Source organism: Eutrigla gurnardus (genome assembly GCF_963514095.1).
Source record: "Eutrigla gurnardus genome assembly, chromosome: 1".
Classification (NCBI taxonomy): Eukaryota; Metazoa; Chordata; class Actinopteri; order Perciformes; family Triglidae; genus Eutrigla; species Eutrigla gurnardus.
Genome location: NC_139915.1, coordinates 28813081 through 28839607, shown reverse-complemented (window position 1 = coordinate 28839607; position 26527 = coordinate 28813081). Strand labels below are relative to the sequence as shown.

The following is a 26527-nucleotide window of genomic DNA, read 5'->3' as shown; positions in this document are numbered from 1 at the left end:
TTGGCGAGAATATGTATGCAAATGAGCATGTGCGACTATGCTATATAATGTAACCCCCCCCTCACCTCCTTCCCTCCTACGACAAATCTGCATCATATGCATGGCATGCTCCACAGGCTGGGAAGCGAGGCCTCCTGGGCTCGGCTTTCAAGGAGATCAAAACATTCAGTGATGCTGCACATCTCCGGAGTATTTGGCCACCGATGCTCGGGACTGGAAACAAGGTTTTCTCTCTGCAATGCCTGCCTTTGTATCTTATTACCTTGGAGGTACACGAACACAATTCAACCTTTCCAGGGGAACAGAGCAAGCCTGGGATGAAGTAATTGATTTCAGAGAAGGCTCTTTGTAACAGTGTATGTGTGTGTGTGTGTGTGTGTGTGTGTGTGTGTGTGTGTGTGTGCACTTGCAACGTTTTACGTATAAAGTGAGTGGAGTCGAACAACCAGACGAGCTGAAAAGGTCAAATAGGATGTTTGTAGGAGTGGGAGCAGCTGCACCCCCCCTTGGGAGACTCGCTACAAACAGGCAGCTAATCAGACCCCCACTGTATCAATAAAGGCGGCCTCCCTGGGTTACACCCACCGAGAAGCGGCTATCGCACGACGCTAGCAGGCAGCGGGATGCCCACGACCTGCTGCCATGTTACTCCCTATTCTACTTTTAGCTCATGGAAACTGGGAGGAGGGGGGAGGCTAACAGGAAAATAAAGGCTCCAGCTTTGGTGGCGCCGCTCACAGAGGTCAGCTGCCTGCAGCTAAGAGAAGGGTGTGAAGGCAAAGTGATGTTTTTGTGCCGTGTGGTACTTCCAATTACTGCACCCAGAGGACGGTCCACGTCCAAAAACATCAGACCGGCATCCTGGATGAGTGTGTGTTGGAGGAGGATGGTGTTATATTGTAAAAAAAAATAATTAATAACATTCTAAAAGGGGAACGCGTTAGCGAGGTGTGTAAAACGGACTGTCAGGAAAAGGCAGATCGCTCACACACACACACACACACACACAAACACAGTCGCGCTTAAAACTGGCGTTGATAACAAGTGTGACCTTCAAAAAACAGCACTGACGCACGCAGCAAAGGCGACTTTTTTCTAACCTTCTTTTGCTTTCCTGTGCAAAACAAGAGCAAAATAGACACCCATAACATTTTGCAGTTAGCACTTAGGCGACAGACCATTTATAAATGAGGCAAAGCCTTTCACCACGGTTGAGTAAATACAACCCATAGAAAAGTTCAGCCCGTGCTGTGAGAGCCTTCGCTTGTAAACACACACACCTTATACACACACACACACACACACACACACACACACACACACACTGCCATCACTACCCCTGAGAGACAGAGCCACAACACAAACACTTACTTAGCCATCAGCGCTCGAATAAACAGCAATTTGGTGGAGGCTGATTTCAGCTCTTCACAATCAATTTAGGCTACAATCCCTCTGATCAGCTTCCTACAGCCCCCAGTGGAGGAACACATTCACTAATCACTATCACTAACATGGTGCGTGTACGGCGCATGCCAACTAGATTTGTGTGTGTGTTTCAGTTAAGACACTGTGCACATTTTTATCCCCTAATTTGAATTTAAATATATTTCGCTACGAGGCAGAATTTTAGTGGAATGTATTCACATTTGCATATAATTAATATTCCCCATCAAATGCCCCTGATGTGTTTTTTATATTCCCTTTTCATGATCACAAGCGTTTATAAATATAACTACAAAGTTCCAGATAAAAACAACAATATTATCATATGTGTTAAATCAACAACAACCCACCGATAGCAAATAATACTAAGATGAGATAAGAACTTATTATTATAACAGCACCCGCAGTGTAGAAAGGAACCCGCAGCTACAAGCTTAAAAATGTAGCTGTTGAAGAACAGGTGAATTTGGAGTTAATTGATGTTTTTTAATGAAAAAGGATTTAACTACTTTTTTGGAGGCAATATTATCCCCCAGTTGCACTTTATTAGCTGACGTTAGTGCCAACAGCAGACTCATCTCCCCTTTCAGGCTCGTTATCCCTGCTCTTGCAGCATCATGCTAATGGGATGTTCATTATAATATGATGTTGATTTTTGGTAATTGCAATATTGAAAAATAAACAACATCACAAACTGCAGCCTCCAAAATAACCCACAGGGTGGAATGGGCCAGAGACTTAAAATTAAGTAGCAACTGTTGCTGGAAGCCTGCGTTGGACCGCTGTCACGTTTTTCCCATCAGGCATCTTATCCGCCGCCACGTGTGTGAATCTGTACATGTGAGCGGCCCCTCGTGCTCCTCTAGTATGCGCCGGTAGGGAACAAAGAGAGTCAACACAAGCGGGAGCAGCCTTGACATCATGATTGCCAGCTTGAAAGAATAATGACAAACGGATTCAGTCGGCTCGATCGGTAAAACACGAGCAGCGTGTGTCCCTGTGATGTCATTGAGGCAAAACCACCATACAGTGAAAAAAAAGAAAGAAGTGTGACCATATGTGTGTCCCAGCAGTACATGACACGTTGTTTTAACTGTCACGTTTTCGTACTCCGGCACCTGCTGTTGCTGCTACACTTTTAACGCGCCCGACGGAGAACATGGCGGGCGGCCATGCGATGTGCTGACACATACGCATGCTAACGGCGTCACACGTACGCTGGCCCGCTGGCCCGGCCGTGACCCTGCTAGCAGATGATGGAGCACGCCGTATTCCCTGAAGTGGGCTGGGGCTTTTATTCAGTCTGGCTGGAGGCAAGGGGTCTTTTAGCAGCCTATTCTCACTTCTTGATTCGAACAGGGAATAAGGGCTCAGATCTAGAGGAAGGATTCCCTCTCTGTGGCTTGTCTGCTCCAAATGTGTTAGGGGGATTTTTTTTTAAATATTTCTTTCCCCTGCTCTGCCTACTTGAACTACACTCAAACTGTTTCTTTGTTGTTAAATCGTGATCTAGTTACATTTTATATTATATGGATTCATAATAAAGTGAGTTTCTTTCCTCGACACAGCTAGAGGCGCTACTACAGTACATCACTCTGACAGCGGTGCTGGGACAGACCTCCTTTTAACGATCACTCTTCATCCTTCTCTTTACTTTCAGTTCGGTATCAATTCAAACACTTCTCGATTTGGATTACACAACATCGGGATGTATTTGTACATAAAACCCTTTCCTGCTAGCATGTCAGCACACAACCACAACAGTGGATGTAGGCTGCTGTGTTCTCGCCTCATGTGTGTCAGTCGTCCATGTGGAAACAATTACCGCTCGCCTTGAAACGATGCAGTTTCAATATTTGAGTGCATGTTTGTGTTAAAAGTTTGCTCCAGTTATCAGTTCTGTCATGGAAATTCATCTTCCTTAAGGCTGAGATGAACATTTTAAAGATAATGTGGAAGAGTTTGGAGCTTTCTCTGCTTTTTTTTTTGTTCTGGCAACGAAGTCCATTACATGTTTCTTTGACCGGGTTGTGTTTGGTTTATAGTCGACGGCTGTAAAGGCTGTGGTCTAGTTATCTGTGTTTTCTTATGGTGTGGTTGTTTCTTGCCAAGACGTTTCTTGTGGGTTCAAATTTTATTTAAGTCAGACCTTTTTTTGTTGTTTTTTTCCACACAACTAAAATGTATCCGCCTTCATTAATTGTCAATAAGGAAATGGGGTTATTTTGTAGCCAGCTAGATGATGTAAACAAGAGAAAATACTGTTTATCAAAAAATTACATTTTCACAACTTGAAATGATTAAGAAAAAGACATATGATATAGATATAGATAGAAATATGGAGAAATTATTGAGCAATAGACCCATAGTCTGACTTTATGACAGCTTCAAAGGCAGAGTCACCACTTCTTCACCTCCCTCTTGTTCACAATGCCGGTAAATCTAAATGAACTATACTTCAAATACTAAAATTGTGGAGAATCAAACAATTTGAAGCACGTCCACATTGACAAAAGCCGGCTTCTAATTGAAACCTACATTTATCTGTAAAAACATGTAGCCACACCTGGCGTGTAAAAGGGACTCGCCGTTTAATTGGGGTTTTTAATTGGAGTTTTACAGCTTTGACTAACAGTACAGAAGGCTCTATGTTGTCTCTAATTAGTTTGTCTTCACAGGCGAGGTTAAAGCTCCACTTCATTTGGTTTCATGTGTCGCCCCCATTCTACACATCTAAATAAAACTCGTGTGGGTTTTCTTAACTTCTGGATCCTTTCTGAGGCGTAATCCTTATTAGGTGTAAACCGTCTCGGGCCCAGATCAAAGCACGCCACTTATATCTATTTTCGGCTCGCGTCAAGTCATCTGCAAATACTGTGAGTGACTCCCGGTCTGAGTCATTTCACAGGGAGGCCTGGTGCTCGAGTCGGCTGTAATTAATTGATTTACTAATGAAGTTACGGTATGCACGGCTCTGTAAATAACCCTTCCAGTATCTGTCAGGCTGCAGCTTTGGGGACAGCATACATGTCAGTTTATCATGCCAGCCCTCCCGCTGCCTGCACTCATAAATACACGGAGTGATGGAGGGAGAGGGAAACCACGAGACACGGCGAGCACTCAGGCAGTGATGAGGCATCTCCATCACTCAGTGGGGGTCTAGTACCTCTGATGGGAGGGGAGGACAGGAGTCTTCTGTTTACTGCCACAGGTCCGAGAGAGGGGAGGGGAGTGGAAAACTAATGGCAGCCTGGCTGGATAAAGGGGAAGGGGGAAGGAAGAGGAGGGGTAGAGGTAAAAAGAGACCATCAGAGAGAAAGGGGAGGAGATAGAGATGAAAGTGATGGAGGGATTGAGGAGGAATGCTTGCCTGTTTGAGCTTCAACAAAAGTATCAGAGAGTGTGTTGGCCTCTTTTTGCATAAAACAGCCTAAATAATAGTGAGGAATACTATCCTACAGGGAAAATAAGCTAAAATGTCTGCAACCAGAATAATAGTGAGGAATACTATCCTACAGGGAAAATAAGCTAAAATGTCTGCAACCAGGTTTCATAGCATCAAGAGTCGACTGAGGTTTGTGTTAATTGTGTTATCGTTTACCCAAAGTGGTGAGTGAAATGCTTCGCTCTCATTCGTCGCGATGCAATTGACTTGCAGCAGTCGTGGCTAAAGCAGCATGACAGCTCAGAGCTTGTACATCCAAACAAGCTTTCAGGCTCGCGAGTGAAGTACTTGGCTTTGGCACTAGGAGGCAAAATGTCAAAACATTATGCATGTGAGCTGTGGAAATGGGAGGGATGGAAGGACAGACGAACTCAGACAGAGGAAGCATTTCCATATTTTAGGCAGAATGGCGTAGGGAAGGAGCAAAAATAAGTACTCAGATGAAAATGGCAGTGCATCTCTACAATTTATGCAAACATAAGAAAGCAAAAAAAAAACATGCACTTAAGGGCAAACAGCAAAGTGAGTGCATCCACTTCGCTTTTGTTTGACAATGTTAGATGCAGATCTGTCTGCATTTTTCCTATTAAGCATTTACCAGAGGTGCTTGAATCTAAAACTTGCCGTTTTTTGACAAGCGGGCTTCTGGTAAGGCGGCCTTGGGTTTGTGATTTTTAAAATGAGAATACGTAATGCTGAAAAACACTTCATGAAGGTCTGTTTCTAAAATGTAAATTCGCAGCTCTGCCCTTCTGGAAGGCAACAACAACTAGTTTCAGCTCCGCTCTGGACCCTAAAGAACTGCACAAGAAGAAAAACCACACCGCAAAAATGTGGGCATACATTTTAGTTTGCCACCTCATCACACTTCAAACACAGTCTTACTCTTTGTACTTAACGTGGAAGGATGACAATCATATAAAAGGAGGGCTTTGTCTAGGCGTGCACAACTTCAAAGTTTAAAAAACGTGACCCATTCCCTCTCCAAACTGTAATTGCAGCCTACTACAGCATAAGGCATAAACGCTTCACATAATCATGTCCCTGCAAAAGGCCGCAAATTGTTGCTGCACTCTATACATGACACGTGACGATAATCCCTTAAATAGCACATCCTCTGCAGCTGACTAACCTCCCTCATGATCATTTTGACAATAAGGGCTACATGTCGACAGCGAACCCTGAAACTGCCAGCAGGGAATCGTCATGATGTGCATTAGTGGTTGTATTTATAGTTCGGTGAGGAGAACGTGGGCAAAATCTGATGAGAAGTCGATGAAGCCTCATTTGCACGTCGCATTCGTCGAATCAAACTTGCTAGATGGAACGTTTCCTGATCAAAAGAGTCTTTATTGATTCCAACTGCTGTGGGCCTGGATTTAACACACTGGACTCAAAGCAACTACAAAGAAACATTTTTCTGTGTATTTTGGAGGCCCTTGTGGACAAAAGCGGTAGTGTTTCAATGACAGCCTGTCTTAACATGCAGCAAGTGGAAGAAAGACTTCCTTTAGAAACTATTTTTATCATTTAAACAGCTGTTTGCATGATGAACAGCAATGAGGTAATACTGTATATCTATTTTTGGTTATGAAACAATAACTATATTATGACCACGTTGAAACAAAGGGAACTTTGTTTTAGTGTAGTTCATACACTACTCATAAATAGATCTCAACTTTAAACAAACGGCTGTTGATTGCCTGGTGCGTGCTGCTCATCATGGTCGGAACCACAGAACGCTTCGTGGTATTTTCTTAGCTCAACAAATGCTTCTTGCTGTTGGTCTCTTTTGCTCATGTAATTCATATCGAGCAGTCATTCCCGGGTCTGGTGGGTCGCCAAATACATCCATCCATCGTCTTTTATTGAACATTTATATATCGGCAGTACACCTTAAAGCCACAAGGGACTCAACTTCCGTATTGTTTAAAGACTATTTCTGAAATATGTGAAATATATGGAAACAAGTTGACTACATTGTACAACAGAAAATGAGTAAAACGAAACAAACCTCTAGCACTTCCAAAAGAGGACGTCTGAATGTGGCAGTTTTACAAGGGACATTAAGAGGCGCGTACTTGGCCTGCACTAGACTGCATAATTAGGTCCACTTTTGGCATTTGTGCTCCTATTTACCCACATCTGTTTGCAACTAGTTGACCCATATTGCACATGGCTGTGGAATGTCCAGGAAAATTGTTGGAGACTGCAATCTGCGGGCCTATTTTTGACCTCCACTCCCCCTAAAAATCTGTTTTCTAAGGTTTTCAGATTGCGGAAGCAAGATAAAGTAAGAAAAACCTTCAGGAAAACACTTTCTGTATCCATGGACTAACCCATTATCTACTGTACTGGTTTTCAAAGCCAAAAAGTATTGATACGACGCACACATCACTTTAAATAACTGTCAAGATACTGAACGTATGCTAGCAGCCGACAGCTGACCTTTTTCCATTCCAAACATCCAAGAGCGGGAATCGTCAGCGGAGCCACGTTTAACTGCAGCTGGCAGTGTCAAGATGCAAAGATTAGGACCACTAATGAATATTAGCCAACTTGCAGCCGCCGGGTGTTTAGATGCAGTTCAACCCCCTCCCATTGATTTCCCTGTTGGGTGAAGACAACTTTATCCCCGTGGCAAGTCCCTGGCTTATCTCCCCCCGACTGCAAGGCAGCCGTCAAACAGACGGGGTGCTTTCTGGCCCCGCTTCAAGATGACTCAAGCCTGGCAGGTGTGAGCGGGACACCTGAGGCTGAAACACACAGGGGCAGCAAAGAGCAGGGGGAGGGCGGGGAGAGAGCGGGGTGAGGAGGTGGACAAAGATGCCCAGCTGTGAATGGGACGGGGGGGTAGCCATATAGGGAGAATATTCAAGCCACCACAATTAATACAAAGCCCAGTGTGCTAGATTATCATAGAGAGCAGGTGGCTGTGAAAAACGAGAGAAAGTGGGGAGAAAGGTGGCAGATGGCCGTAGAACTGTATGTCTCCGGGAGGGAAGAGAGACGGATACGGAGGAGAGACTCTGTCTGTGAAATGTGAAGCCGACCGCCGATTAGCTGAGCATGGAGCATAGAGCGTTATAGAGAGTATACTGTATATTAGAGTGTGCTATATAGTGAGGATACTGTATGTGAGGAAGGAGATACAACTCAGCTAGGACTTCAAAGAGGCTCTTTTCAATCTGGGATCACAGAGCCGTACCCACAAAACACTAATAAGTGTAGGAAAAAAAAGATGTTTTCAAACACGCAGCCATTGATTCGCCGTTGCACCTCGGCGCTGTACATCAGAGGGAGGAAATTACTTTGACACTGTGAAGCGAGCATTTTCGGGATGCGTCTGTGCGAGCAGCGAACGTCGATAGTTTACCGGAGGAACAAACAGCATCACTGCCACGTCAGTCCTTTTCTAGCTCTGTCATCTGAGACTCGGGTCATAAACTGATGAATAAACAGCTAACTGGAAAACTTTCTGGTGGTAAGTGTGTTTGAATTAGAAATGGCTGTGACAAGGGCAGAGATACCCACTCCAAAAAATAAGATCTGTGTGATATTCAGGGATTAGGATTCATTTCTCCAAAGTCCCGCTCAGGGCGGACCCCGGCGTACGAGGCCAGCTGCTGCAGTAATTCATGCCATTTATCTTCAACTCAAACAGAAAAAAAGAGAAAAGACTAAAGGGGCCGTGTAAAGTGGCAAAGCCCTTATCAATGGTGTCAAACACAAAACACACAATGAGCTGCAGGTCATCATTATTTCTGACTTACTGTCCTCCAATCAGAAGGGATGACACAGCTGGGGAGCCACCAGTTGGACACCGCTATGCTAATCCATTAGCCACCTGCTCCGAGCGAGGGGGAGAGTTCACGCTCGATTAAATCGTGTCTTCCTCGACAAAATGGGAGAGTCTGAGTCAACAGTAAAGTAGTGATTATACTAAAAAATAGCACATTTTTCCTCCATTTTCCACCTTGTTTCGTTTAGATTCTGTGTTTCAATTCAATTGTGTCTCGGTCATCATCTTCCATTTCTTGTCGCTTTCTTTGTTTTGCCGAGGTGTTTTTACTCGCCCTGCGGGTTCGTCTCTAGTCATTACGACTGCACAAACAATCTCAAATTTAATTTAGCACATTTTCTCCAGCGATCAGAGTAATGACACAAAATTACCTTGAGAACGAGGATGTTGAAATCACTTTCACACATATTTATGGGCAGTTTTTCGGAGCCCAGAGCCACCGTCCTTTCGCGGGTCTGCTTTTTGTTGTACTATGCACTCAGAAGCTCCACTCGGAGGAATTAGCATTCAATCCTCCGCTTTTGGCTTTGAAGGGGAAATGTGCTGTACAAGAGAGGCTACGCTGGATATCCAGGCTCTCTCTCTCTTTACCAGCGTACCGGTTCATGTGTAGGTACAGCCCGGACCTTTACATGTCTAAGGACGCCTCATCAAAGCACAAGCCTTTCCTGTGAAGCAGCTTTCCTCACAACATTTCTGCAACACGAGCTGTGGAATGGACTGTGAGAATACCGAGCATCCCCTTTGAGTCACCTCTGGTTTAACAAGGTCCCGATGGTTTTATTTCACTGTTCGCTACACACTCTCACCCATCCACAGATGTGCACAGAATCCATCTAGCGGTGTATAAATAAGGCAGAAGCCTCAGCCTATCGCCACGCTCGCTCATGTTTCACAGACCTACGTTGGAATAGATTTTTCAGCAAGTTTGTATTTTTTTGGAATTCTGCGAGCCACAGGTAAAGTGTATTGAATTTAAGATGATTTCAACAAAAGACACAACGATGATGACTTTGTTGTGCTGCTCCACAGCCGCCGCCACTGCTGTTGGTACTCGGTCATATTTCCATTACTGCGGTACTACTATTTCTGCTTTATTGTTATTACCATTATATTATATCCACTGCTGCTGTTATCATTGGTTGTAATCATTTTCCACTATTATTTCCAGCCTTTACTGTTACTAGTGCCATTACTGCTCTCATTACATGGATCATTATTGTCACATGGATTGATTATGTCGTAATTTTTGCTGTTACTTCTGTACACACGACATCTATTGCACTTATCAATCCATCCTGAGAGTGTGATCCCTCCCCATGGTTTCTTCTTCATGTTTTTTTTTTTTAAGGGAGTTTATCCTGATGTGATGGAGGGTCCCGGGACGGAGGATGTTGTACGCTATACAGATTATAAAACCCTCTGAGGCAAATGTGTGATTTGGGACTTGCATAGCTGTGATACCTAGGAGGTGTGGCAGTTAAAAGCTAAGAAATAATCCCAAGGATCATTACTGTGAGAGTGTTGTTGTTGATTTAAAAGTTGTTGTGAACAGATGCCTGCATTTACAACAGCATTACGGAGCCGTCAGAGTAAAAAAATGATCAGTCGGGCTGCAACAACTCACTGATTAAATAGATCACAGAAATAGTTGGCAACAAATTTCATCATGGCTTGGTTTGGGTGTACGTTATGATGCATGGCAGTAAGCCAGTTTTGTGTCGCTCATGTGATGAACGGTGCAGCAGTAAAGAGTACAGCCGATTACAGGTACTAATTTAAAAAGAAACATAACACAAATACCTTCCGTCTGCTTTCTCTCTGTTTTGTGATTTTGTTTTTTCAACTTGATGGTTTTATGGCTCGATCATAAAAACAGAGGAAAAACAACACAAGTTAATTGTGCATTGTGTTTGTTTTTAAATGCACCTTTAATCGAGCGTTTGTCCGTCAAAAAGGACACAAATCTGCTGGAGATGGCAGATTAAGTGAATGATAATTACCTGAAATTAGGGGAGGATTACACTGGAGTAATGCTAAAACGTAACATTATTGGTTAATATTTCATTCCATTAGTCAGAGGCAGTCTAATAGATAGAATCTTTAGATCTATCTACCTAATCTAACAGAAAATTGAGCAATATCTCATTAAATTTATATTTGTTATTTCTCTTATATTGGCTGAACTCAGAAACATTTCTATTTTTATTGTAGTAAAAGAGCATCGCACTCGTTTTTATCTGATTAACAATTAATCAAAGCAACATTCAACAAATTAACCTATTCAAATAAAAAAAATAGTAATGTTAGTTGGTTGCAGCCCTTCTGATCAGACATGATTCATTTCATCACTAATTGTTTTAGCAATCTGACGTTTTTTGTTGTCTTCTCAAGTATGAATCAGTGTTATCTTGTAAACATCTGTTTTGCACACTAGTGGGTGGTACTGGTGAGGTACTGGTGAGGTACTGGTGAGGTACTGGTGAGGTGCTGGTGAGGTACTGGTGAGTAGCGTACCGTGATCTAGGATGATGAGCTGAGCGCTGGACTGGATGTTGCCTGCATCGTTTTCCGCGAGGCACTGGTAGAAACCCTCATCTGACTTGACCAGACCGAGAACCTGAAGGTTGTGCTCCTTCTGCAGAACAACAAGGAAGAAAGACACTTTATCATGACACTGTGATGATGCAAAGTCATGCAAATACTGCTGATTAGGGATGCACATGGTTAACCGTTTAACCGTTAACCGATAACAGGAACTTTGACCGATTAATACTAACGGTTAATTATTTTTTTTAACACGTGACAACACGTGCTTTCCGCCACAGCCCACTTAACAGCAAAAATGAAGCGCGCAAAAAGGAGTTCTGTGTGGGACAATTTCGACCGAAAAGGAGATGAGGTTATTTGCACTGATCCTCTTGAGTGGTGGAAAATCCAACAGACGCGCTTCCCGAGGCTGGCCATTCTGGCCCGGCGCTACCTCTGCATTCCCGGGACATCGGTGCCATCTGAGCGCGTATTCTCCGCTGCGGGTCTCACGGTAAACAGACTGCGCACCAGGCTGACCCCAGAGCATGTCGACATGCTGCTTTTTCTTAATAAAAACCAGTAAAAAGAAAACAAATCCGCTATGGCGAGAGAGGACTGGGGTTTGCCTGGCCCATTTATTTTATTTTGAGGGCTGAACATTTCGTTAAAAAAGGAGAGGTTTTTTTTCCGGCTATAGTTGCAGCACCGAGTGGATTCATGTGTATGTAAGTTTTGTTTATCTCTAGCGCGCCTGTGTTTGTGTGTCTGTGTGTGTGTGTGTGCGCGCGCCTGCATGCGAGAGAGAGAGAGAGAGAGCGAGAGGAGGGGCTGACTGACAGAAGAGGTGAGAGCCGGTGAAGTGCTGTTAAAAAAAAACTTTTGTTTTCTGTGCAAGACTATGGTAAACACTTAATCGCCCGGGCGTTTAATTGAACCGGCGTTTATTATGCCAAATGAGGTCGGACCCCGGCGGCTATTAGAGCACAGGCGCGTATTTGCACATTTAAAAATAAAGCCCATAAGAAAAAAAATTGCCACGGTACTTTTGAATGGGTCACAGACACTCAATAGCGCATTTTAATCTTATCAGTTAACGGTTATTAATCGGTTAATGAGCGTCGGTTTTCGGTCATAAAAAAAATTAAAAATGTGCATCCCTACTGCTGATAGTACAACGTCTTCAGTGGCGAAAAGGAAGAAAGGTGCAACTCGTGTCAAATTAACTCACGATTATTTTGAAGTAGTCACTGGGGATGACAGCGTCTCCATTCTTGACCCATTTGACCGTGGGAGCTGGTGACCCCGACACCTCGCACTCAAAGACGATGTCCATGGACTCGTAGGCATAGATGTTGTCCGGCCGCTTGACGAACTGGGGAGGAACTGTGGAATCCAGAGGAGAAAGAGGAGTCAGAGAGCCGTGAACAATAAAACATTTATTGTGAATGTTCGGTGGAATCGATTCAAAACGGCGAGAGCGGATACGTGATGACTGTAGTCAATTTGTCTTCTACTTTCTTATGAAACTCAGTAACCAATTTATCCAAACTATCCAGGCACATCAAACTCCTTTTGATGTGCCGGGAGCGCCAGGAAGTGAAGAAGACCAAGTGATGCCATGCCTCCCCTTCAACTGCCAAATTGCCAGTTAAGGGAGGGTGGAAAGAACAACAAACAGTGTCATCTAACAACAACTTATCCAATTATTTTCTATACTCTTCACACAGAGCAGATGGCAGCACTTTGAATATTTGATAATAATAAAATAAAAAAAGGTTCAATAACCTCTGTTCTTATTTATCCAAAAACAACAGCTACTTTGGTAGCAGGAGAGTGTGTTAGCATGCTACACTAGTTAAGCTGAGCCTTTGCAGATCCCCCTTAGTCCCTTTAATGAGGGCCAGAAAGGAGTTATTTGATCTGCTGGGGTGATACAGCGCCTCATCAATCTGTCCCAGAACAAGGTCACCGGGAGCGCAGGGCCCGGGCCCCGTCCTCTCTCTATAATTGGACTGCATGTGTATAAGAGGAGAGACAGAGTAAAACCGACTGTGCATGTGTGTGTGTGTGTGTGTGTGTGTGCTTGTTCAGAAGAGCCTTTGCTGCCTCTGTGCCTTCTCTGATAAGCAGCGACCTCGCTGACCACAGTTTAAATGACTGCATTGTTAGTGCGCTGCAGTGAGTCGCCACCGGCCTCCTGGGCTCTGTGATAGCCGCTTATTAGCTTCTATTTGGTGGCTATTCGCATTGGGCTGATTGGATATATTAGCAGCAGTGGGTGGATAGGGTCATTTCCTGGCTTTATTCAGCAGAGTAGCGGGTTGTGAGGTCGAGTCCCCCTCGTATGCTTCATGTAGCGGTGCCTAATTTACTGTAACATGAAATTGCTCGTTAACAGATTAGAGTTCATTCTGTTCTGGGACATGAGGCTAACAACAAAAAAAGACTCTTATGGAAATATTTGTAATCAAAAAATTCAGTTATACAAAGTTTCCACTAACAACAGCTTCAAAACGGAAAGAAGCAGCCACAGGACACAGAGGGCACTCTGGTTTGTATTTTCCTGACCTTAGAATGCACTTTGCCCATCTGGTTGTTATTTTCATGCCCAAAGTGGGAGGATAGGCCCGACTCCTTGGAAGTAGCACACAAAGAGATAGCACGACGCCATTCCCACAAAATGCTTTCTGTGTATCGTCATCTAAAAAGCCAGGGGCTGCACATGAGCTTCAAACTCCTAAAACGGCACTAAAACATACTGGAATCACTTTACATTTAGTATTAAGTACTCAAATATTTAAATTTTTGTATCATCAAGACAAACAGCTTTGCTTAGTGAACATCTTTTTTTAGTGAAAAACGATCAATCCTAAATAAGATGATCATGTATCATAAGATCTGCATAAATAAAGGATACAAACATTTTGAAAAATGCATTTTAGTATCCTGTTTTTTTAAAAATCAGGCTCTATTTTTCACTCTAGACATTCTTCACTCAGTTTTTCGTCCGGATGTCGATTAAAATCGTGCAATCCCGACCGCAGTGGTTTGAACGTTTAACAGGCAGTTTAAATTGCAAATTGATACAAATGTGATAAGAATCTCCTCTCACTTAAAGTTTTTACAGCAATAGCCATCGCGATCATGAAAACCAGTAAAACAAAAATCAAACTGCCACTTCATAAATTAACCGGGGTAAAAAATTAAATGAATTATTTTGACATTACGAGTCCTTCATTTGCGAAAATAGAGAGTAATACTTTTCGCTGGATATGGCTGGTAAATTGCCTTGCTGGCTATATTTATATTCCCATAGGCTCATCTTTTTAATGACGGCTACAAATTCATGCATGTCACTCAGATTGTCAAAATGTATTCTGGGAAATAAAATCTCCAACAGAGGACATACGTAGAGCAGAAAACACAAATCTCAAAGTAATTAAACCTATCTAACAGAGATGAGTATCTGGAGATTCAATGCTAAATAATAATTAAAAAACAACAACTAGCAGGTCTTTCAATCACACAATGGTGCCAGTCAAACACCAAACACCTGCATAGTGCCACAAATTATGGAAACCTTCCCTTGCCTCGCTTAATGAGCGTCTAGACTTTCCTGTGAGCTGCCGTGGCAAAAAATGACGACTGAGACAAGGATAGAAATGACAACGGGTATGCTTGGGACTGGATCATTGTCGAGACAGCCATCCCCCTTGCTCCATGTGTGTTTCTGTATCGGTGTGTGTGTGTGTGTGTGTGTGTGTGTGTGTGTGTGTTCCCTGCAGTGGGGAGTGTGAAATGTGGATGCGTCCCCTGGATGTTTACCTGTAGTAGCTGTGCAGCAGAGGCAGGTGCAATGCTTTGGTGTGTCAGGGACACGGCGTTAAGACACCAGCGTGTCAACGTGTAGGTGTGTGTGTGTGTGTGTGTGTGTGTGTGTGTGTGTGTGTGTGTGTGTTGAGCCATATGTGAAAATGAATTATGTTAAAACTTGTCTGGATACTTGGTTTGTCAAATTATTACCGGTGCTATATGCTGTTCATAGTAGTCCTTGCCGGCAATATTTGCATGGGTAGATTTTGTTATGATTTGCTGTTTGTAATGCATGCATGTGTGTGTGTGTGTGTGTGTGTGTGTGTGTGTGTGTGTGTGTGTGTGTGTGTGTGTGTTGCTGCTTATGTATGCCAACATATGTTTCCATACCTCCACGCTGTGTCAATCTGTGCACGATTATATTCATACAGGTTTTTGCATCATAATGCAATGCCTTTCTGTCGGAGTATATAGTGTGTGTGTGTGTGTGCGTGTGTGTGTGTGTGTGCGTGTGTGTGTGAATGCAAAGCCCCCCGGTGAGGTTTGCTGGTGACGGGATTTGAGGTTGTCTGGTACCCTCCGGCTCTCTCTCTCCGTGTCTCTCTCTCTGTCTCTCTCTCTGTCTCTCTCTCTCTCCATTCAGTCTCTGAATGTTCACCCAACTCTTTTAATCTTGATAACTCCCCTGTTTATCTCTCCATCTCCTTCCCCTCCCTCTCTACATCTGAGGAGACACGCATAATTTATCTAAAAGGAGTTCAGACATTTGGAAACTATTGGACTGAGCAATGAGTAGAAATGCCTAAATACACCAACATTGGCTGGGCAGTGGGGGTGGAGGATGCTTTGGGACTCAACGGAAGGTGACATGTGTGTGTATGTGTGTGTGTGTGTGTGTGTGTGTGTGTGTGTGTGTGTGTGTGTGTGTGTGTGTGTGTGTGTGTGTGTGTGTCTGATGACCTTCCTTAATTGGCTCTTTACAACGTGAAACATGCATATGCAAATAGTCACATTTACAAACGGATGCAGAGAAGTGCAACCGACGCCAGCTGCTGGTCAAACAGCACTAAAATTACTGTGAAAACATCCAACACTTCTTCCTAAATAATAAGCCAGTCATAACCGTAAACGCAGTAGAGAGCGGTGATGTTTCTGACCACTAGTAGTGCAGTAAAGCGATGTTTCCATCAGCATTCTTTGGTGTTAAAGCACGTTTGTATGCCAAATGTAGTGTAAAAGGCATTAAGGTGGGGAAAAAACGTTCCTGACCATTTTTCCTGCCATCTCAAATGGATAAACCGTTCCAAAGAGACATACATCGCTTTCTTTGCATTGAAAGTTTTCTGGTCGGCAGCCCACTTCTAACAGCTTGAAGAAGAATCTGGGATGAGAGGCCAAACGTCTTCACAAAAACCAAAAGCAAATCCTGTTCCCTACATCTCGATCTTTTCATTTCCCCCCTTCAGTAAAACAAACTGAATGCAGGCTCCAAATATCAGAACAATACAAACACTCAGCTTCCTCATGAGGCTCAAAGGTGAACTGCAGAAAACTGTGGAAGAAATTCTGAAAACCCTAATCAAATGTCCGACAACCCACCTGTGGGAACTGACCGAGTCTTTGAGAATGACTGAAGCTAAATCCTAACTACTAATGTACGCCTTATTTTCCTACTAGACACACAGATGGTCAACTCTAAAAAGTGTGGCACATAAATACCACTCTCTAATGAAAGAGAAACAACAAAGAAATGCAGATATGCAACAGAGAGAGGGAAAAAACACATAAAGACAAATATAAACGAAGGACAGTAGCCTAAAGAACTCCAATGTCAGTTCTTTGAGGCTGGTCTTATGTCTGTAGCCTGCAGCTTAGTAAAAGAAGCTTTAACACAGACTCCAGTGAACGAGTAATAAAAGGCCACAAAAAGGTCATGTCTGCGTTTCACTGCTAGCTTGTTAAAACAAAACCACATAGGATTCCTAAAGGGATTCTGGGTAGATCACTTTACTTACAGCTTCACTCATAGCCAGGAAGACGCTGGATGGAAACATGCTAAGAGGAAATATAACAGTCCAACCTCCATTTATTGGTAGTGACAAACTGAAATGCTTTTGGCCTCCCGTGCTTTGGAGTTAAATTCTCATTCAGGCTACAGCGGTCATCGAGGCCTGATGTGAGATTGTTGGAGCCGAAGACTCCAAATATGCAAGACATTTTCGCTCGGCCGGAGTCCAGTTAGCGCCATAAAGTTAAACAAAAGTCAGGGTTTATCCTGAGGACAAGTGGAACTCGGGACTGTGTTAATTACCCGTCCTGCTCTTCCAAAGATAACAGCTTTACTCTCTTAATCCCAGTCAAAACAAACATCTTCAGCAGTAAGTCAAATAAATAAGATGCTTGGATTGCTTCCGTCGTTATTGAGGAGAGCATAATGTTCTGGAAGAGGCAGCGTCACAGAGAGGGAGTTCAATCTCGGGATGTTTTTGTCGACTCACTCCGATGGCTCTAAAATGACTTGAATTGAGTGAAAGCGCAGGCCTGAGATTGTCCATGAAATGCTGGAACAAAGATCGCTTGATGGTTTGGTTACGGCATATCAAGGCATTCAAGGCATTCAAGGCACTTCCTCTGTACTGTGGTTTTTTTTCAGATATATTCTTAGACTAGCGGTCTGAGACAGATTGTTACAACTCAAAAAAAGCAATAATTTCACCATAAGACAGTCCCTGCCAATCACATGTTCCATGTAAAGTTAATTATTGTTGTGGCGATATTCTAGTTCAAATAAAGAAAAGTAGTTTGTTCGTCTTGAATACTGTTGCAGTAACAGATCAAAATGCCTATAATAACGGCTTTCTTCAACGCCCACTAATGTTTTCAAACTCGTTACCAGGATAACATTTTCCTGAGCAGTAAAATCAGACGACCATCATGGCGACGGATGACTCAGGCTAGTTGACGGCCGTCAGAAGCTGCTGCCCACTCGAACACCTGGTAAGGTGGACCGAGCTGGAGCGGCTCCTCAACAACAGATGAAGCAGCGTGGGACAGACTGACAAAAGGGCTCTGGCAGGACAAAGCACTCAGACTGAGATTATGTTCATCTTTTCAATGCGACTTTTATCATCTAATCATGCCGGGATGCAAGAACTGGCTCGTCTATACGCTGCAGGATCAGATATTGCTCACATTAGAATCCGATCAGACCTCATCTCCACATGGGAGAGCAAAGAGAGCACAGCTGAGACCTGCTGTCTGGAGGTGCGTTCACACTAAATGCATCACATTATATTGTTGACGACGTTAAAACACAGAGACACAGTGCTTTGCATCTCACTGTTGATGTGACTCCATCTGAAATGCATAGCAGATGAAGGAAGACACGTGAGAGGGTGTAGACAGGAATCAGACAGCTCTCACCCCACCGGCTGACACAACACCCCCCCTGTGATGAAGGGAAAAGGTGTGTGTGTGCCTGTGGGTGTTGCTCCTTATCAGATTCGGCGCTCTTTTAATAGCTGGATGGAAAGTTTCTTTATATTTCGTCCAGAATGAGCTGCGGGGAGGACAGTGAGATGGTGTGCCAAACTAAAAACGGACCAAAATATCCAGCAGATCCTATCAGACCTCCAATTCTTACACGCACCACATTAAATAACTATTACGTCATAAGCTAGAAAAAATGTTTTAAGCAGAGTTTAGGAAAAAAAAACATATCAACTGATATGTTAATTAATGCCACACATGACTTTTGTGACGTTAGTCGCATGCCCCCTCCTCCTCCCCCCAGGGACCAATGTGAGCTGCCTAATAGATGTGATATAAGACTAAAGTGGAACTGCAAGCTGAAATTTAGCATATCTAGGGTTTCTTTTTTTATATGTTTCTGTCTATTTTGGGCCATTTCTATAACAAGGCAAAAACACTCATCCTGCCTGGGGTTATAAATCAGTCAGCCCATAGGGAAGACATGAAACTTTTACAGGGGGCAGGGATTTCCTGTATGTCAGCGCAGCACATGGAAAGAACAATTACGTTGATGACATGATAGCATGAGGCCCTGATAGATGAGGGCCACTGACTCGGGACCCCATAAAACTGGAAACATACATGTTCGTGGAGAAACTATTCCTGTCCTGCAAACACACACACACACACACACACACACACACACACACACACAGTCCAGAGTCCAGGTCTGGGTGGTGCCGCTGTCACGCAGGACCATAATCAAAAGCCGCTGCCTCCTCTGGCCTCATTTATCCTCTTGCCAGCTCTAATAGAGGGTCAGGCGTCACGACAAAGTCACGCTGAACAGAACAACACACACATAGAGCGATCACACAATCCTACATGTGATGTAAAAAGGAAGGACGAGTTAAATGTTTCTGTTTGTTTATAGGCTGACATGCTTGAAGTTCTACTCCAGCAGTTTAGCTTCACTACAACACCAGACTCGGTTTGTGTCTCCACAAATAACATAGCATTAATCCTCTTTCTCACTGGCACTTTCATTATATTTCACTAAAAGATACGCCACACGCTGCTCTGGGATACCTATTGCTTATTTTTGACAGCCACTGACATGATCTCTTCTGTTGGAACATTTCCTATTGCAAAGAGGTGTTCAGTTGTTTTGTCCACATACACTTTGTGCAACTGTTTCCATTCTGATCAGTAGTTTTCACTGCTGTTAATCTATAAGATTGAAAAACTCTGTTTTTTTAATGATTTAGCCACTAAAAAAAAAGGAGGTTTTGGATTGCTTTTCTGTTTATCCAGCCTTTTTCCTGGCACAGCTTTGGCTACACTTTGCTTTTCAAATGCGAGTTATGTCTTCCAAACAAACAATCAAGTCTGTACTCTCCGAGATGGGATCTTTTGGCTGGCTCTCATTGAGTCGGCATCTCAATGGAGGTGTGGACAGCATGTGGGCACAATCCAGACAAACATAGGTGTCGTGTTATCACATGGCGTGGGAGTTCCTCTCCTGAGCGAGTGCAACGGGGAAAAGAAGAGAAAATACTGGTGCCGGAGCACAGTTGAGACCTCTGAAGTCCCTCAAAACTTGCAGTCTCTCTGCTCGCCATCAGGAGGCGACTCCTCTGGTAGAAAAAAGAAGTCTAAAGGTCATCTTGCTTTCCCTTATTTCAAATACAAAACACTGTAAAATAAAAGTACACATGTATTCTAGGTGGGTAGCAAACAAGGAGACTTCAGTTTACTGAAGAGCCACTAGGCAGGTTCAATGTTTGAATAATGGTGAAACTATGCACGTGTAGTGAATGCATACAGGTGTCTAGAGTAAGTGCATAATTGACCTTGTGTGATGTCATTATGTATGCATGGCTGTTTGCTAGAGTGTGTGTGTGTGTGTGTGTGTGTGTGTGTGTGTGTGTGTGCGCCTGCTGCAGCCCCGTGCATCTCTCCCTCTACAGATGAGCACCAGCTGCATCAAAATCCCCCAAGCTATCTCCAGGCGAACCCTAACAATGTTTTACCATATCCAATCCCCAGCTGACTTCCTGCATCTTTCCCTCAGCTCCACTGTCCAGTGTTTATGAAGAGCCACTAACCGTAAACACACCGTTTTTCCTTGTTACTGCGGCAGAAGAGGCCCCAAGGTGTTTTTAGCAGCAGTCAATCGTAGGATTATTTTTTTTTTTTTTTTATGTTAGTATAGATTCAAACCACGCACTGCTTTGTATGAGGTTCTTTTATGAGCGGAACTACTTCTTGTGGGAATCAATTGACCTTTCAAGTGTCATTTTGGTTGTCAAGGGCGCAAATCAATGCCACAATCCGGTTTCTTCATGAATCTGGATGAAGCAAATGCAATTAGGTCCGTGGGTCTCCAGCATGGGATTTAATCAAACTGTTTTATCCTATTACAATGACTGATGTCTTTCAACAGTGTCCCGAGAGTGCTGATCAATCAATCCTCTACAGTCTTGTCACAATGGAGGTAAAGGCTGGCAGGGGTCGGGTCAGAGACGCGAGGGATTTCAGCGAGGGGTCGACGGACCGAGTGAAAACGAGTGAAGTGTCCTCCTGCGACCTGATCCGATTTCCCATTACCTTCTAGCACTTTCTACCGCGAGCGACGGGAAACGATGAGAGGCTGGCGGAGAGGTGATGGAGACATGAAGGGATGTGGGGAAGAAAGAGACGGACACATAGAATGAGGTGACTGTGTGTGAAATGTAATGAACCAGGGAACGAGCCTCGGGGCGTTTCCCCACGTTCTCAAGTTATTTCACAGGAAGTCATGTTGACTTGCTTCACCTGGAGAAACATACGCCATGTTTATGTTCATGCGTGTGTTTTTATCACGTCTGACAACGTAACTACAAACACAATGACTGTGGATGTGTCTCATGTGTAAAAATGGTTTTATTTGACGTTAACATAAGTGTTTGTTCCATTTTTATAGTTATACCTGCACATAATTTAGCATTTTTAAAGTTGGGGGGCACATTTTTTTTTATTGTATACCTGTAAAGGGATCTACTCAGTTGCTGCATTCGCATTTGTTAAATTCACAGTTTGCTAGATTCGTGCACATCTCCAGTGACGACAAATAATTTGTGTCCAGGCTATCACTGTGGCACAGCGTGTGGATGAATTGTGCTCTATTTCTTTTTTCTATCCATTTAGAATTTCCATATTCATGTTCAATTACTGTTATCACACGAGGCGCGGATGGATATAACGTCCGGAATAACTAGTTCATTTCAGTGTGTTGTTTCTTGTGCTTCGGGAATGAAGACATTTTCAAAGACTCGTCTTCTAAACGCAGCAGATAGAGAGATTGTGGCGAAAAGACATTCTAATTGAAAATGTACACCAGGCGATAATTCAAAGTTAATCTAAGTGCTCTCAGTAACCATTGTTGATAACTTGCATAATTATTTGTATTTTTGCACCAAGGCAAATACTGAATTTTAAGTGATGAATACTAGAACATCTACACTCTTGTTTCAAAAGAATTGCCTTAAAATAAGATGCAGAACGAACATAATTTCCACCTGAAGCCCTTGAAATGTCAGTAATTTGTTGTATTAAATCACTAACTGGAAACATCTTACTTGTATAAACAGAAATCCTGATTATTTTTGTCATTGAATTAATATTTAACACTAAGTGTGATTAGTCTGAATAAATATAATTGGATACATATTTAGAAAGAGCCACTGTATGTAGAGTTCATCTCCTCCCTACGCTGTCTGTCTATCTAAAAAACAACTAACAGCTACTCCTGCAGCTCAAATATTACTGTTATTTCTGTGTGAAGTGTTATGATGTGAACAGGTACAAGCATCCGATATGCTAAGTGAATACATCACTCACTGTCAACACTGCCTCAATATCTGCAAAAACATATCATTTTTCATAGTGTGCTGCGCATCTCGACAGGGCCTGCTTGTGCACCTCAGCTGTGGTTTGCATTCAACAAACACACCTCGTTCATTTCATTTCAAAACTAAATTGTCAGAGGCTTTGTTTCAGCTTCTGGGACGTGCGTCCTTACGTAGGACGTTTAACAAGCTCATTCCCAAACATAATGAGATGAAATGAGACCGTTTCAGCTCCACCACCACGGCACTAATCTAACTAATGCATCAGACTTGCCACCGCTCCTCACTACTCGCCGCTTTCATTTTAACCTGTACCGTCACTTTGTTTGTAATTCCCTCCGAAACCTTGAACGGCTTTTGATCGGTGCTTTTGCCACGGTTCGGGTTTCAGAAAGCACTGTGGGTTGTTGAGGGGTACCTTGTATGGTGAGTTCGGCCTGAGCTTCAATGGTTGCATTGGCGTTGTCCGCCATGCAGGTGTAGATGCCGGCGTCCTCCTCTGTGAGATTGGAGATCAGGACGCTGCCTCCTCCCAGCACCTCCACACGGCCCTCGCTGCAAACACAAAGAAGGAGTGAGGAAGTGAGATGTGACAATGAACAAGTCTTTCCCCCAGATGCCCTTTTTTTTTTTTTTTTATATATATAAATAGCATTAATGACCTTTGGGGCCTCTGCCACATGCAACACTGTCAACATCACATGCGGGAAACCTCAGGCCTAACGTCTCATTTTTAACCAGACTCCGACAAAAATATGTTTAAAAAGTCATTACAGGCCGTTTCCATGAAGCGTATTCCCTTCTCGCTCATTCAGATCACTGAGTGGTAAAGGTGGCCGTCTCTGGAGCTCCATGTTCACCTGCTGGCCTGAGGGTGACTCCACATCTGTCACCGTTTACCAACTCTCACAATACATAAAAGATCCTAAAAGTCAAAGCGACTGCCCGGAAAATAAAAGGCAATCTACAATTCCTCTTAAAAATCATGCTTTATGGACAGCTTGAGAAATCCTGCGGCCCAAACTTTTATAGAACACATGTATTGTACCGAGTCACAGTGAGGCTACAGCTGGGCCTTGTAATGAAGTCTGTGCAGTGCCACTAGCGCGGCTGTGACATCGCTGTGACAAATGTTTCCGTTCTCTTTCATCAGCTGTTAATTAAGTAGGGTGACATGCGTTTGCAGAACAACATTTCATTCGCTATTCACGGAGGTGATTCGGAAGGTTCACAGCCACCCTCTACTCGTGTCCCTCAGTTGAATCATTACAAAAACAGATCTTTTCATGTACAGTATAAAAGATGCATTTACAGCAACACACAGCGGCAGAACCTAAGGACGAGCTCACTGAAAACTGAATAACAAGCATTCAAGTGCAACACAAGAGTCAAGCTTTCCATCGGGCATTTCAAACCCAGCAATCGTCAATATTTATTATTCTTAACTATTTATGCCTAATCCAAAAACATAACCATATATATTTATATATATATGGCCTCTTTTTGAACCAGTGACCCTCCTACCATTTGAGAACAGTCCTAACTTTGATTTTCCCAATAGGCCCTGGGGAAAGCAGTCTGTGGCCAAGCTTGGGCTTGAATCAACAACCACTGGAGCATGAGAGTAGGAGGAGGCTGAGAGGAAAGAAAACAGAAATCAATAGCTCACAGAGACAGCTCTGAATTCAGAGAGAAGCGGAGAGGCAGGGAGAAAAGAAGCTGCACCGGCCCCGGCTGAGAGAGATAAAAATTCAAAAGGCTCGCCACGGCGAGTGAGATGCAGCTGAGGAAAGCGAGATCAGTGCATAAGTGTTTTGCACAGGGCGGCGAGACAAGGGTGCACTGAGGAGAACAACACTGTGCTGCAGGTTGATTTAGTTTTAAACAAACTGCTGACTAGCTTCCACACGAGCTCCCGCTTCTCTCTCTCCCCGACCCGTTCTGGGTTTTGGCGGCGGTGGCCTTTGAGACCATCTGCCTGTCTGTTTCCGCTGGAGTGGAGCGTTCGAGTGGCACTCGACCTGCTGTCACCAAAATGACATCACTGTACTGGTATTGTGGAGATAAAGCAGACTATTAACTTCGGCATGAACCACAATTATATAAAAGTGTAATAGTCGGCGAGCACTTCACTCTCAGGTCAGAGACGAGTGAAACTTTAGAGACTGAAAAATTAGATGTGCTGGAGATTTAAATGTGATTACAGATCACTTGCTTTGTGGAGATTTTATACAATTTCCTCACTGATGGCAGCGAGCAGCAACAGCTATGTGCCCAAATACCACTCTCACACAAAATCCTGTGTGTGACCAGTCTACCAGGATGCTACGACAGGTTAATGCCCGATCGTCATTTATTAGCATAGATGTCTGTCTCGAAGTTGTCAGCATTTTCTACTGCAGTCAAGTATTACTGTTTACATTCTACGTCCATTCTGAGCAGAGTGAGAGCTGTTGTTTGGCCCGGACAAACAGCAGGTCAAATATGCCATGTTGACCCGTTCAGACTGTCAGGAAACACGAGTTAAACCCAGATCACTATGTCAGTTCAAAAAAACAATCCTGACAGAAAACTAGGCCCATTCTGACAGCAGCAGATTGTATAATAAAGAAACCCCATGCAAAAAACATCTTACTCAGCAGGACGTCTGACAGAGAATGCCCCGGGTCTTCAAGGCGGAGGGGAAAAAAAAAAAAAAGAGGTAACATAAGGTGCATTTTCCTTTTGGTCCTGAGAGTGCACAACACGACACAAAACCACTGGAAATGCCAAATGCCTTTCTGTACATTGACCTCTTCCCTGTGCACATCGGAGAGTACGGCTAATTCAGCTGAGAGGCTCTGCACGTCAAATCCCTGCTGAATGAGAAATCCCTCTGAAAGGTGTCCGGTGTTTGTTGTGCCAGGCATCTGCAACTATCCACTCTTGGCCTTTAGTGCCAAGTGCACCACAAAGGGCCTTGACAGCTTTCTCTTGTACTGGACGGCGTAACACGCGGCACATATCAAACCACCAGGCTTTTTTTTTCTGTTGCGATCAAGTCTAACTGCAGCAGCCAGAGTGCTCTGTGGAACAAACTTTGCATTACTGTATATAGACAAGGCGGGAGGGAGAAAAGGTAAATTGGCTGAAGACACCTTGCACTATTGTGAAAGACGGGGCACTCACTCCCATCCCCTCACCCCCCCAAAAATGCACTTCTATGTTCTCACCTATAGCACTTTGATCATAGCACTGTTGTACTTTATGTATGCTTGCTGAACAGCTACTACTTATTCAAATAAGGACCTAACACTTTTGCTCTTACTTCATCGGCAATGATATGTTGTGGTTTCCTTCTTTCCACAAATGTACTAATTCTAAGTCACTTAGCGTCTGCTAAATGCCCTGAATGTAAATGTAAATGTAGGCATCTGCTGTAAAGATATGAAGGATATCTTGTGCGTTAGCTGCAGGTCCTCGGTGAGACACGCTGGTAAGTGAGGCTCTAATTAAAATTGCATTATCCGTATTCAACCACAAAGAGCCGTTAAATGAGCTCACCATTGCCACTGTCACTTTTGTCTCGTTACAGAACAGCAGGCGCACACGTGCGTGCACTCGTACCGTACACGCAACGCAACGCCAGGATTACGGGGTAAATGTGTCAGGCAGACGAGGTGCATCGGTGCTAATTGGCCTCGCGCACTCTCTTTCAGGTTTTTATTAATTCCACTTCCAGCAGCTACAACTTTCCACTTTGCTGGAGTTGCGGTGTGCGTGCAGGGCGTACCGCGCGGCTGTAATCTGAATGGGGAGAACAACAACATCCTCCTCCTGATCCTCTCGAGCTCTCCAGTGTGCGCCTGCTGCTCTCGGAAAAGTTGTCGAGGTTGTCCCTTCGACATGAAAGAGGTCTCTGCCGCAGCCTTGTCCCCTGTTCTGCCATTCAGCTTTGAAGGCGGTGGCAGCCGCAGAGACTTGAGAGAAGGGTTTTGGGGGGGGGGGGGGGGGGTGGCGAGGAACACATTTGGTATGTGTGAGCGGTGACTCAGCCTTCCGTAACACAGAGTGGTGGCAAGGTCAGTACACCTGGGCAGGGAGGAGCTGCAGACCACTGGAGAAGCAGGAGTGTGTGTGTGTGTGTGTGTG

General features: G+C 43.8%; 1 protein-coding gene across 15 annotated transcripts in view; it reads right to left on the bottom strand.

Annotated features, from left to right (window-relative positions):
* neo1a (neogenin 1a) overlaps positions 1-26527 on the bottom strand; it is a 150931-nt gene that overhangs the window by 34723 nt on the left and 89681 nt on the right. For all 15 annotated transcript variants that reach the window (XM_084007566.1, XM_084007568.1, XM_084007563.1 and 12 more), the window contains exons 5-7: positions 22815-22951; positions 12451-12605; positions 11208-11328 (exon numbers count right to left, since the gene is read on the bottom strand). In XM_084007566.1, the coding sequence (XP_083863692.1) occupies positions 11208-11328; positions 12451-12605; positions 22815-22951 (413 nt within the window). The remainder of the gene's footprint in view (positions 1-11207; positions 11329-12450; positions 12606-22814; positions 22952-26527) is intronic.